The sequence below is a fragment of the Larus michahellis genome, chromosome 3, assembly GCF_964199755.1.
Source record: "Larus michahellis chromosome 3, bLarMic1.1, whole genome shotgun sequence".
Classification (NCBI taxonomy): domain Eukaryota; kingdom Metazoa; phylum Chordata; class Aves; order Charadriiformes; family Laridae; genus Larus; species Larus michahellis.
In genome coordinates this window covers 72,437,114-72,451,021 of record NC_133898.1, presented here as the reverse complement: position 1 = coordinate 72,451,021, position 13,908 = coordinate 72,437,114, and the positions used below count along the sequence as shown (strand labels likewise).

Here is a 13,908-nt window from a genome sequence, read left to right as displayed (position 1 = left end):
AATTTCTCATTTATATGCAGATACCTTCGAGAACCTTATGAAAGTTTAGTAAGAAAATATGCCTAAGCATATAGATAAGACCTGAAGCTATTCAATTAAACTGGCAGAACTGCCCGTCTTGGTTTTGTTTTAAAGCTTTCTGAACAGAAAAAGTAAAATTGAACAGAGTTCTCGAAGCATCACTGCATTGCTGCAGGGACTCTGAAAGGCAAAGACAAAGACAATCCTCCTCATTCCAGAACTTATGGGGCAGCATTAAATTATTTTGTCAATTTTCTCAGCTACTACTGCCCAGAAAACCCAATAACTGTAGTGGCAGAGATGAAGTATGATACTGGGGAATGGAAGAAAGGAGGGGAAGAAGTGAGAAATTAGTTTCATGTTTTTCTTGAGCTGAAAGAAGTTAGCATCCCCTTTTCGTAGCACCTAAAAAATCAAGGAGGAAAGCCTCTTCCCTTTCAAAGTCACAGCAGTTTTGAAACTCTAGGTAAAAAGAAGAACGTAAACCAAAAGATGATTATCTAGTTCCAGGGATCTCTGTTTCTCATAAACTGTCTGTGAACGGAGCTTGGTTATAAATCACCTTCTGTGGTAAACTCTATGTATTAACTATGTCCAGTTAATGTGGCCTGCGCCAGCAAATCACTTCCACAGGACCCCTGTGCACCCAGTATCTTTGCTTGAGCTTCCAAATTAATGTACTAGCAAAAAAACTCCAAAGCATTGATATTTTACAAACTGGACAGGCTGTAAATCATTAAAAATAATTTTTGTTTATAATGTCCCAAGGGAAGAAATGGCTACCAGCATTCATTCCCTCCCTGTCCTGGCCCTGGACTCAGGCACGGTTAAAACCACCGCTGCCGAACTGGGCACTACTGGGAACACTGGCACCGCCGCATCTCTGCTCCCTCCCTTCCTGCAGTCTTCTCTCGTGAGCTGCCAACGGATGGGGACCGACACAAATTCTGCTCTCCCAAGCGCCAGGAGAGCAGGAAACTTGTCATCTGCGACAGCCTGCCAACCAAGGAAGAGACAGCCAGCAGGGAGAGCGGAAGGACAGTGCGACGCCTGCATGTGACAGAGGCAACCAGCCCTCGGAACAGCCCGGGTTGTCACACGGCTCACAAGCTGAGATCCAGCACAGCTACCAAATTAACCCCCTTTTTCTCCCCCACCCCCTCGCCTTTTACAGAATAAGGGGCAAACAAACAAGGCATCTTTTTTTTTTTTTTTTAAGGCACATCTCCTTTTTAAGGGTCAAGTCTCTTTGGAGGCCGAAACAAACCAAAAAAACCAAAGATGAAGGGCATGAGAGTTAAATATTAGGAAAGTCTCTTTTAGTAGCATTTGTTAAAAACACACAGTAATTTTTGAAAGTGATATAAAAGGTATGGCAAAATTTTAAGCATGAGATCACAATAAAACATGAAGCTTCTGAAAATTTTAAAAATAATTTACATAAAATATGCTTCCAAAAATAATGCTTTTAGGGCCTCTACATCTGAAAAGCTAGAAAATGTGGAAAATAAGAAATATATATACACAGTAGCCATCTGCATTTGTACAATTACTTTTAGTTAAAAAAAGAAGAGCAAATGACAGAAAATCTTTAGAGTTTCTAACGAGGTTTTATTTTTCAATTATTTTTAAATGTGCCCGTTTTTTTTTATGTGCCTGTCCTCTTTGGAAAAGGAATCTGGCAGTACTTTTCATGCAACATTATAGGCTAACAAGACACGGAGGAATACAGTCATTTACCTCTGGGCCCTTTGTGATACCATCTGTTTAAACCCATTTACTAAACACTACAGTGGCTCCAAAGCAGCACTGTTACTCTGTGTACACGAAATAGTGGTCAGAAAGGAAACTCTGCTGTAAGATGTGAAGAAAGAAGCCAAAGTTAAATTTGCAACTTGAAAAGCAGGGTGTTCACTGGCTGCAAATGTGGTCTGGTATCAGGCTATTAGTAAAAGTTTAAAGGCTATGTACTCTGCCTATTTTTGCATTTTTACATATTACTAATCCTAGCTTAAATTATCTTACATTTTCTATACATTTTTTGAGTAATGGTGAGAATTTAATTATTGAGAGAGCTTTCTTGTGACTGGAGCTGAGGGAATTCCTACAATAGCAATTTTTTTCCAGTTTTGCTAACAGCAAGGAAGGAATAAAAGAGAAATAATTAGGGTGGAGTGGAAAACCTAGATGACAATATTCCTTCTCCCTGATGACTAAAATAAATTCTGAGCTATTCTGAAGAGTAATATAAATTTCACAACCCGCTACATAACTCATCAGGATCATAAAGGCCAAACAGTTGTCTGAGGCAGCCAGGGAAGCAGACAAAGTGTTGAAGAAATAACAGGTGAAGAGCTCCTCAGCTGAGACTTTGCATGAAGAAATCATTTCTTATGTCAAAAAACTTTTTTTTTTTTAATGATGAAAACCTGCACAGTACCTCCCTATTGACCAAGATGATTACAAACAGCCAAAGAGGAGGCCCCTGCTCAGATCTTCCTTTTCACCCTTCCCTAAAAATTCAGGCTCCCAAAGAGGTACAGCAGTGGTGAACGTGGTGTTCATACTTCAGCCCTATTCTGATTAGGTTTTAACACCAGCTAGAGATTTCCTTCTATGCGTCTAGTGGAGACACAGCGTCCTCTCCTTTGACAGGTGCCAGACTGACTGACAGCCCAAGTTACAACCCCAGCTCTTGGAATTCTGCGTGACAACTAAGTTTTAGCTGCTCCCTACCATGATCCACTAATGAGAACAACCTGATTTTGCATAGGAAGATATAAGAAAAACACTTTACTAATCAAATAAAATAAATTCAGTCATTAAAAAGTTGTCTATGCTGATTCTGATATATGCTCTTCATAATCCTCATCTGCAGGAGGATTTGAAAACAAAAGATTGTTTTGCTGGTGCAAAACACCTTTGGAAAAACTACAGTGACAAATCACATCCTCAAATGAACCACTGAGGCACCATTGATGCTACTGACTGGGATCTCATCCATGGGATTGACGGTGAAACGGTACGTGCTTCACAGTGAGCCTGAGCCATCCTGCCCCTGTCTCCCTTTGCATTTCTAGTCTGTAATTTGCTTTAAAATTTCAAGAGGCCACAAAAATGCTAGAGATTACACGATAACACTTGACAGGGAAGATATGATTAGAGTCATGTTTAAACTGTGATGACTATGGCATGTAGTGTCTTAAAGAAATGATTGACAGCCACACATAGATTTCACTTGAGTTAAGGAACATCTGTTTCCTGGGGGGCTGTGCTGATGGGAGAGGCTGAGGTACAACAAAATCTGACCACAGTATAATTCTGTTTGTAAAAACAAGAGAGTATCAGACTAAGCTTTTTTTTTTTTTTCTTTTTTTTCCCCCCTTTTTTCTAAAACAATGGACCTACAGCTATTAAATAAAATCACCTTTTGACCATCTACAGCTCCAGGGATTAGAGGACTGGGTGCAAACAAACCTTTTCAAAAAGCCAACTGTATTCTTCAGTTTCAGGCTAAAGAACAGCATTTGAGTCCCTTCTACTCAATCACAGCTGCAGGCACGGCCATGCGTTTTTTCCCACCTACCTAGTAACACTCATTATGGCAGTAAGCCAGCTTGTAGTGGAAACACAACTGCAGTGTGGATGGAGTGAAGCTTCACTAAAACACATCATAAAGTTTAGCGAAATGCATTGAATCAATTCAGAATTTCGGCGTGATACATTTATCTCCCCTGTTAAGAAGCTGCTGAAAAAATAACCTGACTGCAATACGCGTAACTTCAGGAAAGGGAACGGGACCGTGTCTTCTGCGTTCCCCTGGAGAATGCTCCTCAATCCACGTAAGGAACAAAACACCTGCTTTATTTTAAGAATAAAGCCCATCTCTCCGGTATGGTGAAGGACTTATTTCCTTGGCCTCATGATGTTAGAAATTCAACATAATCTTTAGGTTTAGAAATTTAATTAAAGTGGAGAGGGAAGATGGGAGACAGGAAGAAAGACATATTCTTTTATGAGAACATACTCAAACAACAGTTATTAATACTCTCTTCAAACCATCCCTATCAAACTATCTATTAACATCTAGTACATAAATCCTTTTTGCCACCTTCATAGGCAAAAATGACAAGCTCATGCCATAGAACTGAGGATGCTGTAAGGAAAACAGAGAGAATAAATGTGAGGTGGTGCGCTGCAGGTTTACCCTGCGGGGGTTACTCACCTGCCAGTACAGCGCAGAGAAACCAGAGCTCCCTGAGCTAGGTACGACTAACGCTCCAGCCACGGCCCAGCACGCTACCAGCTCACCAAAGAAAACCCCCAGGAGAGAAATCGGGGATGAGAGACTGACCCCACCACCGCCCTTAGGGTGCGTGGCTGGACCAAAGGCGGGAGCCCACTACTGTCTGCACAAACGTGCCACAGAGAGTTGCTGTAGAGAGGACGTGCACCACCCTCAGCAGCGCCCGGTGGTGTCGGTCAGGCGTGCTCCGGGAGAACCTACACACCAGCCCCCGCGGGGGACCAGGCACATGACTGAAAGGATTTGGCCCGGATTAGATGAGAGACAGATATCACGTTTCTCAAACCGGGACAGCTTTGGATGTGGCCAGCAGCAGGACACCTGGAAGGCTTTACAAGCACCTCCAAAGGCATATAGGGATTTTAAGCAGCTGCATAACTTGGGAGCATTTTCAGATCACAGGTCTGGTTTCTACTGTATCAGTTCAACAAAACCCATGTTTTAGGAATCCAAGTCCTGTACTGAATGTAGTCCTGTACGTTTTATCATTCTTCACACCCCAAAAAATCCAAGGTTTGCTCCACGGCAATCTTTCAGAAACTAATGATGCATGGGGTTACGATTTTATTTTTGAATATAACATATCAATATCTCCTCTAAAGAGGATGAATCTGGATTATCTTCTGTGACAGAATATAAATAAATAACTTGATCATATCAATCATAAGGGTGACTATATAATAAGCATATAAAAATACTCATAGGTACATGACTCTTCCCCACAACATCCATGTAAAACATACATTCCTCTCAATGGAAACAGACTTAAGAAACAGTTAATTTTCCTCTATTTTCAGGGCTCAGGCAAATTACTCGACATCAGCTGAGCCACGGTAACTGACTTAATATAACACAGAATGAAATGCATTAGTCTGCATTTCTCCAAAATGTCACAAGGGTAAGTGCATGAAAAGGTTCTGATGCTCGGTAGTTAATTAACCCCCAATTAGTCAACCCTGTCCCTGAATATTGCTGATGCAGCCACATCAGTAAAACACAAATGGAATCAAATAATATCACAAAATTTTTGCACTAACAAGTAGAAGTAAAGAGCAGGATGTGGACTAATCTTTGCAAATAGAATTAAATTATCTCTCAATAGAGAGCAGAAGGGAAAGACCCCTCAAAGTTAACATAAATGAAACATTTTAATATGATTATGGGACACGCCAAATAAAATCTAATAGCTTGCTACATGATTTCTAGTAAGAAGCACTCTGAGAGGAAAAAGGTCAAATAGTTTGTATTCATCACTATTATTCTCCCATTTCCTCTGAGCTTCCAATTTTCCAATCATATATATATGTGCTATAGAATGGCTGATTTGAAGCACTGGAGAGGAAGTGTTATTTTCAGATCCACTTTCTGACAAACACCTTTCAACCTCATCTTTCAGAGACACTGTGAGAAAGTAAAATGAAATTATAATGGATAGGAGGTTGTCCTGGGGACCCTAAATCAAACAGGACAGACAGCTGGATGATTCAGGTCATGACTATCTTTTTTTTAAAAAAAACAAACACAACAACAACAAAAAAACCACCAAGAATTCCTTCTTTTTAATTACAGATCTATTGGCAAGCTCAGCCTAGCTAAGAAAAACAACAGTAATGTCAAATGAATATCACTTGGAAATGAACAGCTCTATGAGCTTATGAGCTGCAAGACAGCATATAATCAACTAAAAAAAAATCTTGATTTTTTTAAAAATTTTATCTTTTTTTTTTTTTTTTTTTTTTTTTTTTTACCTGATAGGTGCACCTTTGGCCTGTGCCGGTCTCAAGAGTACAGTTATTGTAGTAGCAGTTTCATTGAGAGATGCATCGACTCCTTCGTAGTCCGGTAAAGTGGGAGCTAATTAATGTTAAGTAGGAAGGAAAAGAATGAGAAACAAATCAATGAAAATGTTTTGAATTTTCACAAGATTGTGGCTCTTCGCAATATAGTACAAAGCCACAATCATTACCAGCTATGTGAGTCTCTTTTAATGATTTTCCAGCCAGGCACCATCTTTTACTAGAGCATGAATGGGACTTCACCAACAATTGATAACCCCATCCCTAACTGCTCCCCCTCAAATCATAACACCTACCAAGTTAAACAGGTTTATTCAAGAAGGACAGAAATAAAAGGAAGAGGTGACTGCCAAGAAACCCTAAGACTACAAAATCCCATTTTGGCCTCCCCTTACAAACAACTATATTCACCATCTTGAAGACCCAACCACTACCACCTCTCTTTATCCTCCTCCAACAGTTTAAGAACCTTTCACATCACGGGAGACCACACCAATACCAACCAGAGTGTGGGAAAATCGGGCTTGGATAGACATGCATCTGTGGACTAGAACTTCATGGGGGAGTCTATTCCCACGCCCATTTCTCCTTCCATTTCTAACAATGGATGGCCAAGCTGCTCATTGATCAGTTTCTCAACCACTGCAGTTTTCAGCCCAGGGTATTAAGGAACAACAAAATCAAAGTCAAATCTAGAAGGAGTTCAGGAACTGATTCACTAATGGACTGGCTGTCAGGCCTTCGTGGCAGCAATATTTGTTGTGGGTTGGACGGCTGGTGTTGGTGATTAACTTCAACCATTCAACTTTAATCTGCTGCCACAAACCTGTTACAGTCCTCACTGGTAATAGTGTTGCTGACTTCAGCTCCAGTGCAAGGAAAGAAACAGGATTGCCTGTGATTCAGAAAATAATAGATTTTTATTAATTACTAATCTTTAACAAGCTTGAAAACTACCTGCATGGGTTTGGGTTTTTGTGGGTTTTTGTGTTTTTTTTTTTTTTTTTTTTTTTTTTTAACATGTGGCTGTATCTTTATAAAACTGTTAATGATGCTGGTATATTTCAAAATTATCTTTCACAAAAAAAAAAAAAAAAAAGATGTTTCCTTGCAGGATGTCAATCATTTAAGTCATAAGAATTTTACAATAATATATCGATAGAAGTGCACTGAAAGATTAAAAGCCTTGCTTCATTAGTCCCAGATCCTAGATGAACACAAAAATTGCTGTTATTTCAGGAAATATTCATATTCCATTTATAAATTACTGTTTACACCATGTTCACTAGGATCACGGCAACCACTTGTGAGCTTGGTTAAAAGGAATAATTTCACTCCTCATTAAAATAAAGCTAGCATTTCTTGAAACATATGTGTTGCTTCGTAAAAAATACCAGTTACGCAGAGTGAAACCAGGCAACAATTCAGCATAAAGCAAGACAAAAAAAACAGGCTGAAATTCAGATACAAAGGCTGTCACAGCCTGCCTTTAAGCTTTTCTAGTGTTAACCATGTTTTGTGAACTAACAGACACATACTGTGTCTAGAAAGTGTGGTGGACTGGATTCTGGACAAAATTCTCAAAATACTGAAAGGTCTGGGGGACAGACATGCTAGCAAGATATTACATAGTTACAACTTTCTTTTTTTTATTCCTACAAAGAGGTTAGAAGTCAAGTATGCAAGTACTACACCACCATTATCCCTAAAAATTAAGAACTGGAATTTGTTGTGAAGAAACACAAGGACCTTAAACCAACCTGAGTAAAAGATTAGACTTCAAACCAACATAATAGCTAGATAAACAGAACAGAACATGTAGGTTGGGGCTTTTTTTGGTGGTTTGGTTGTTTTGTTTTTAAGGGGCTGGGGTATGAGGAGTGTTAGTGCTTGTGTGCTGGGATGGAATTCAACAAATTGTTCCAGTTAAATTCGACAACTACAGCACTTCACTTGTTCCATAACTCAAGGAGCTCTGCCTTGAATTTTCTCACATTTTGATTTATGGGCATGTGTTTGAGAACTGGGTGAGGAGACTACATTAGTAGTTTCCCATAGCAATGGTAGATGCATTCCAATACATTATTAACTTCCCTTTACAGGACAATGAAAGTTTAATTATGGCAGATAATAAGGAAATAGCCTGCTTTGTGCTGTTTACATTTCTAAAAGACTGACTTCTTTGATCTTTGACAAGCTCTGAAGTCACCATGTCATAAAATCAACAGTCTCTCTAGAGTAGCATTGACTCATCTTCTGCTACCAACTGCATAAGCTACTTATATTTTGAGAATAACACTGAAATTTAAGAAAATAAAAATACTAAAGCATTCCATTTGACATTACTTTCTTCTAGAGTTTGCAGTGCATTATTAAGATGAACAGCGTCAATTTTGGTGCACTGCAGTATGTGAATAAAGGCAGAAGTAAACGGACCTATATGAATGGCAAAAGAAATTCACACTTCCTCCCAACCACCCCAATTCTGTCATAGCTGTGTGCCGCTAAGTGGTGTCACCTTGAGTAAGTCAGTTCATTTTCTGCATCTGACTTTACTAATCTGCAAAACAAATATAGTACTTAGTGACCTATGGAGTGCTCTAAGGCTTAATTAGTTAAGGTTTATACAGCACTTCAAAATCTTTAGATGAAGGCACAAGACTACACAAAATCAAACAGTTAACAACTACAGGTGTGCAATTTCCACCTCATGCAAGGACTTATCCCTGAACTTATGCTACTGTTTGGTAAATACACTCAAAAACATTTTCAGTAATATAATTTCACAACAGGATAGGATTTGGGGGGGCTTTTCTATCCCATTTCATGATTTATCAAGTCTGACAAAACAAATAAAAAAAACATTTCCCTACACACATACACTTTCCTTTTTATTTTTTTTTTCTGTTGTTATTTTTTATTTTTACCTGAGATGTTGGTCGTTACATTGATTGTGGTAGCTGGTCCAAAGCCTTTGACAGTGCTTGCACGTATAAAGAACTGGTAAGTAGTACCAGGATGCAAGTGTGAGAAGACATGGTGCGTGCTGTTCCACAGCTTCGACACGGTTTGCGGAGGTCCTGCGACTGGAACCGCAGGATCAAATGACCGTATGCTGCTATAGCTGACCTGTGAAAACAATTATTTTTGTAACAATTGTTACAGTTTTTGGCACAAGGGGATTAGGTTAGCTTGGCTGGAAAGGAAACAAAAGACATGCTCATCTAGCTACACAGCTATCATGGGGATACCATGAGGACTTGATGCGTATTATTGTAGAGTCTGCTTCACTTGAAAGGCTGTATAGGTGCCCTTCATCTCTCTCTCTCTGTGATTTTAGTTCATGTATGGAAAATTTCACTGTTACTTTTAAGTTAGGACACCCCCACCATCCTCCCCACTTTCATCAAAACCCTTTATTTTTCACTTCCTGTAATACATTTCCCTCTGCTCTTCTAGTAACCATATTTAAAAGCTGTCCAAACCAAGATAATATATTTAAAGCCAGCAATGATATCATAATGTACTGGTTTTGAGTGGGATGGAGTTAATTTTCTTCATAGCAGCTTGTATGGTGCTGTGTTTTGGATTTGTGATTAACACAAAAGCTCACACTTTTGTCCTTACGATTCTCCCCCCATCCCACTGCAGGGGAGGGAGCGAGCAACTGAGTGGGGCTGAGCTGCCCACCAGGGTTAACCCGCACTATTTAAAGAACTGTGTTAGCATTAAGTAGATAAACAGATTTATAGAACAGAATGGAATTCATTCATAGAATAGCTTGGGTTGGAAAGGACTTTTAAAGTTCAACTAGTCTAACCTCCCCTGCAATGAGCAGGAACATAGAATCACAGAATGTGTTGGGTTGGAAGGGACCATTAAAGGTCATTTAGTCCAACCCCCCTGCAGTAAGCAGGGACATCTTCAACTAGATCAGGTTGCTCAGAGCCTCATCAAGCCTGGCCTTGAATGTCTCCAGGGATGGGGCCTCCACCACCTCTCTGGGCAACCTGTGCCAGTGTCTCACCACCCTCATTGTAAAGAACTTCTTCCTAATGTCTAATCTAAACCTACCCTGCTCTAGTTTAAAACCATTGCCCCTCGTCCTATTGCTACACGCCCTTGCAAACAGCCCCTCCCCATCTTTCCTGTAGGCCCCCTTCAGGTACTGGAAGGTCACTATAAGGTCTCCCCGGAGCCTTCTCTTCTCCAGGCTGAACAACGCCAACTCTCTCAGCCTGTCCTCACAGGAGAGGTGCTCCAGCCCTCTGATCATCTTCGTGGCCCTCCTCTGGACCCACTCCAAGAGGTCCATGTCCTTCTTGTGCTGAGGGCTCCAGAGTTGGACACATTCAACTAGATCAGGTTGCTTAAAGAACTGTCCAACCTGACCTTGAATGTTTCCAGGGACGGGGCATCTACCACCTCTCTGGGCAACCTGGTCCAGTGTTTCACCACCCTCATTGTAAAAAATGTCTTCCTTATACCCAGTCTAAAACTTCCCTCTTTTAGTTTAAAGCCATTACCCCTTGTCCTATTGCAACAGGCCCTGCTAAAAAGTTTGTCCCCATCTTTCCTGTAGGTCCCTTTTAAGTATTGGAAGGCCGCAATTTGATCTCCCCAGAGCCTTCTCTTCTCCTGGCTAAAAACCCCAGCTCTCTCAGCCTGTCTTCATAGGAGAGGTGCTCCAGCCCTTGGATCATCTTCATGGCCCTCCTCTGGACCTGCTCCAACAGGTCCATGTCTTTCCTGTGCTGAGGGCTCAAAAGCTGGATGCAGTACTCCATGTGGGGTCTCACCAGAGCGGAGTAGAGGGGCAGAATCACCTCCCTCGACCTGCCGGCCACACTGCTTTTGATGCAGCCCAGGATACGGTTGGTCTTCTAGGCTGCAAGCACACACTGCTGGCTCACGTCCAGCTTTTTATTTGCCAAACACGCCCAAGTCCTTCTCAGCTGAGCTGCTCTCAATGCCTTCATCCCCCATCCTGTATTGATAGCAGAGGTTGCCCTCACCCAGGTGCAGAACCCTGCACTTGGCCTTGTTGAACTTCATCAGGTTCACACAGGGCCACTTCTGGAGCCTGTGTAGAGCCCCAGAGGGGCATCCTGTCCCTCAGGTGTGTCAGCCACATCACTCACCTTGGTGTCATCTGCAAACTTGCTGAGGTTTTTTAGGGGGTTTTGTTTGGTTAGTTTGTTTGTTTTCCTCCTATAATTCACTAGTACACAAAATTACACCCTCTGTCCCTTTAAAAAAGGAGTGCCTGAAAGGTAGTGTTTGTTCCTCAAATCAGCTCGTGTTTCCTGCCAACCTCCTGTGGAAGTCCCTAGAAGGCTCATAGATAAAATACACTTTAAATAGAATATACATGGAAGTTTCCTTAAAGGGTGATACCTAAAGATCTAACAAAGCTAAAAACCATTTCTCCAAGTTTAATAACCATATTACTTTTCATGTAACCTTCTAGTCTGACAAAGAAGATTTCACAGATCATGGCTGGCATGGCTTTAGAAGGGTGTACAGTAACGATACTAGATTTTCAAAACTAGCACCTCCCATGTGGATTGTAATGCTGTTATACTCACATGCCAAAGCCACTTGACAGGGCTGGTCAGCCAACAACCTATGCACCATAATTATGATTTTTGAGTATCTAATCACTAGACAAAATCCAGTATTCTGTAAATGAAAGCAGCATAATTGAATAGCTGTCTACAGAGCATAAACACCCACTGTCAGCCACTCCTCTCACTACACTTCCCTAGCCCTATCCTATGCTTGTTAACTGTTTAATGATTACCTCATACTGAGTAATGATGCCATTTGGATCCACAGGTTCCTTCCAGTTGAGGAAGATCTTATCTTCAAAAGGAGTTCCTTTCACCGACTTGGCAGGTATAGGGCCTGGCACTACAAACATAATAAAACTTTTAAAAATACGAAATCCAAGAGACAGAAAAATTAAAGAGGTGACAGAACATCCTAGTAAAATGAAAAGTGAGCGCGGGTCTATTTTCATTAATATTCATTTGCATGCAAAAAGGCAGTGGTGGAGACTATGAAAAAGCACTTCAAAGTGTATTTTGTCATTCACAGCACAGAGAGAGCATGAAGTTGAAACGTTATCCCCACATATGGCATATGGTTTTCAAAACTTCATGCAAAGTCAAATTGTCTCGTAGTATAGCCAGGGGAAACAGTTCGAGCTAGATTATGACTTCAGGGAACATCACTGAACTCTGTAATATGCGTATCTTAGGACAAGGACTACACGGTTTTAAAATCCTTTTAAAAAGAAAAATCAAAGGCAAGGAAGAGCCTCTGTTACACAGCATCTTCCAAACGAGAGAAACGCTTACAAAATAGTTTCAGTCACCCCTTCTTGTGATTTTGTTGTTTTAAAAGAAATCCTCGTTTAAAGAGGGGGCTGGGCACAGGGCAAACACACCAGCTCGGCTGCCACTTTTTTCAGCCACTGACGTGCTCGTGCTGCAGAAGGATCAAAACTGCTCACTTCAAATCTTTCCAATAAGAGACATTTTCAAACCTTTGAACTGAACCGCACTAAGATGACCCTACTTTCTTACTTTAAATGGAACCAATATCCCTGGTGTAATAACAGGCCTGAAGTGTCACCTCAGGCCTCTTTGCCTCAGTGATTCACAGTACTTGGTAATCCCATCAACACCAGGCGGGAGTTATCTCCCATTTCAGCTTACAAGATATTTTTGCCTACACATACGGTTCCTTTTTAACCACAGCAGCTCACCTAGATTTGAACACGTACATGCTGAAAGAAGGGGATGAGGATAAGAGAGCACCGAAAGAAACCCTGAACCTAAAGAAGCACTGTCGTCCCTCAAAAAGCCAAAGTTGCCCAAATTTGCAGTCTTTCAAGCTAAAATGTTACTTCTATTTAATATATTGACATATATTTCTCTCCCCTTCTTAATCAGCCTATTTTTTTCAATGCGGCTTCCAGTGAGCCTCACGCATGACATTTCTCATGTATTAATTATCAAAGCAGACTGAAGTTTTACAAAGAGTAAAAATAAATTAAAACCCACTGGATCAAAGGACATAAGTGCCAGGATCTGTGCTGGCAGCACCAAGGAGTGAGCACTCTGTACCAATAGTGGGATTTATTTCAGTCTACGTGGAAGCTGTAATTGATGATCTGACCCTTGGTACAAACAACATAATTTGGCACATTAATAATAAATTCATGGAGTCACAAAAGCCCACAAGTAAACAGATGAGAGCTTCATAGAAACTGTTCATCCATCTGTCAAATGAAGACTTAGGAGAAGTTAACTAGAATCATACGCTGCTGCTTTGCTTCAGTGTCCCGATAGCGACTGGGCAGTGGATGAAGGCTGACACGCTGCGGCAGCCCCTGTGGGCTGTTCGTGGCATTGAGAGACTTGCTGTAGGCAACGCTTTGTTTTTCATGGGAACTCTCTACTGCTTTTCTTCTCTGCATCTCAAATGAGGTACGAATATACCCTGATGCACACGACATTTTCCCTGGAAGATGCACGCATATATATGTGTGTGTGTGCGCGCGCGCAGGTACATCTGTGTTTGGGAGAGAACACAGGAATGAAGGGGGCATCAACACATGAAATTTGACATTAAAGCACAAGAGGTGAAAAGAAAACAGACACAATTGCTCAAAAACCTGCAAAATACTTTTTGTGTGGTGCTTCTAAAGAACATGTTTCATATTCAATTGAAACTGGGAGCGGGGCTCTACATTTGAGGGTTGCGTAAAGCCTCCTA

At 40.9% G+C, this 13,908-nt stretch overlaps 1 protein-coding gene across 13 annotated transcripts in view; it reads right to left on the bottom strand.

Annotated features, from left to right (window-relative positions):
- PTPRK (protein tyrosine phosphatase receptor type K) overlaps positions 1-13,908 on the bottom strand; it is a 417,492-nt gene that overhangs the window by 76,025 nt on the left and 327,559 nt on the right. For all 13 annotated transcript variants that reach the window (XM_074580776.1, XM_074580765.1, XM_074580769.1 and 10 more), the window contains exons 9-11: positions 11,927-12,036; positions 9,051-9,252; positions 6,076-6,181 (exon numbers count right to left, since the gene is read on the bottom strand). In XM_074580776.1, coding sequence (XP_074436877.1) covers positions 6,076-6,181; positions 9,051-9,252; positions 11,927-12,036 — 418 coding nt within the window. The remainder of the gene's footprint in view (positions 1-6,075; positions 6,182-9,050; positions 9,253-11,926; positions 12,037-13,908) is intronic.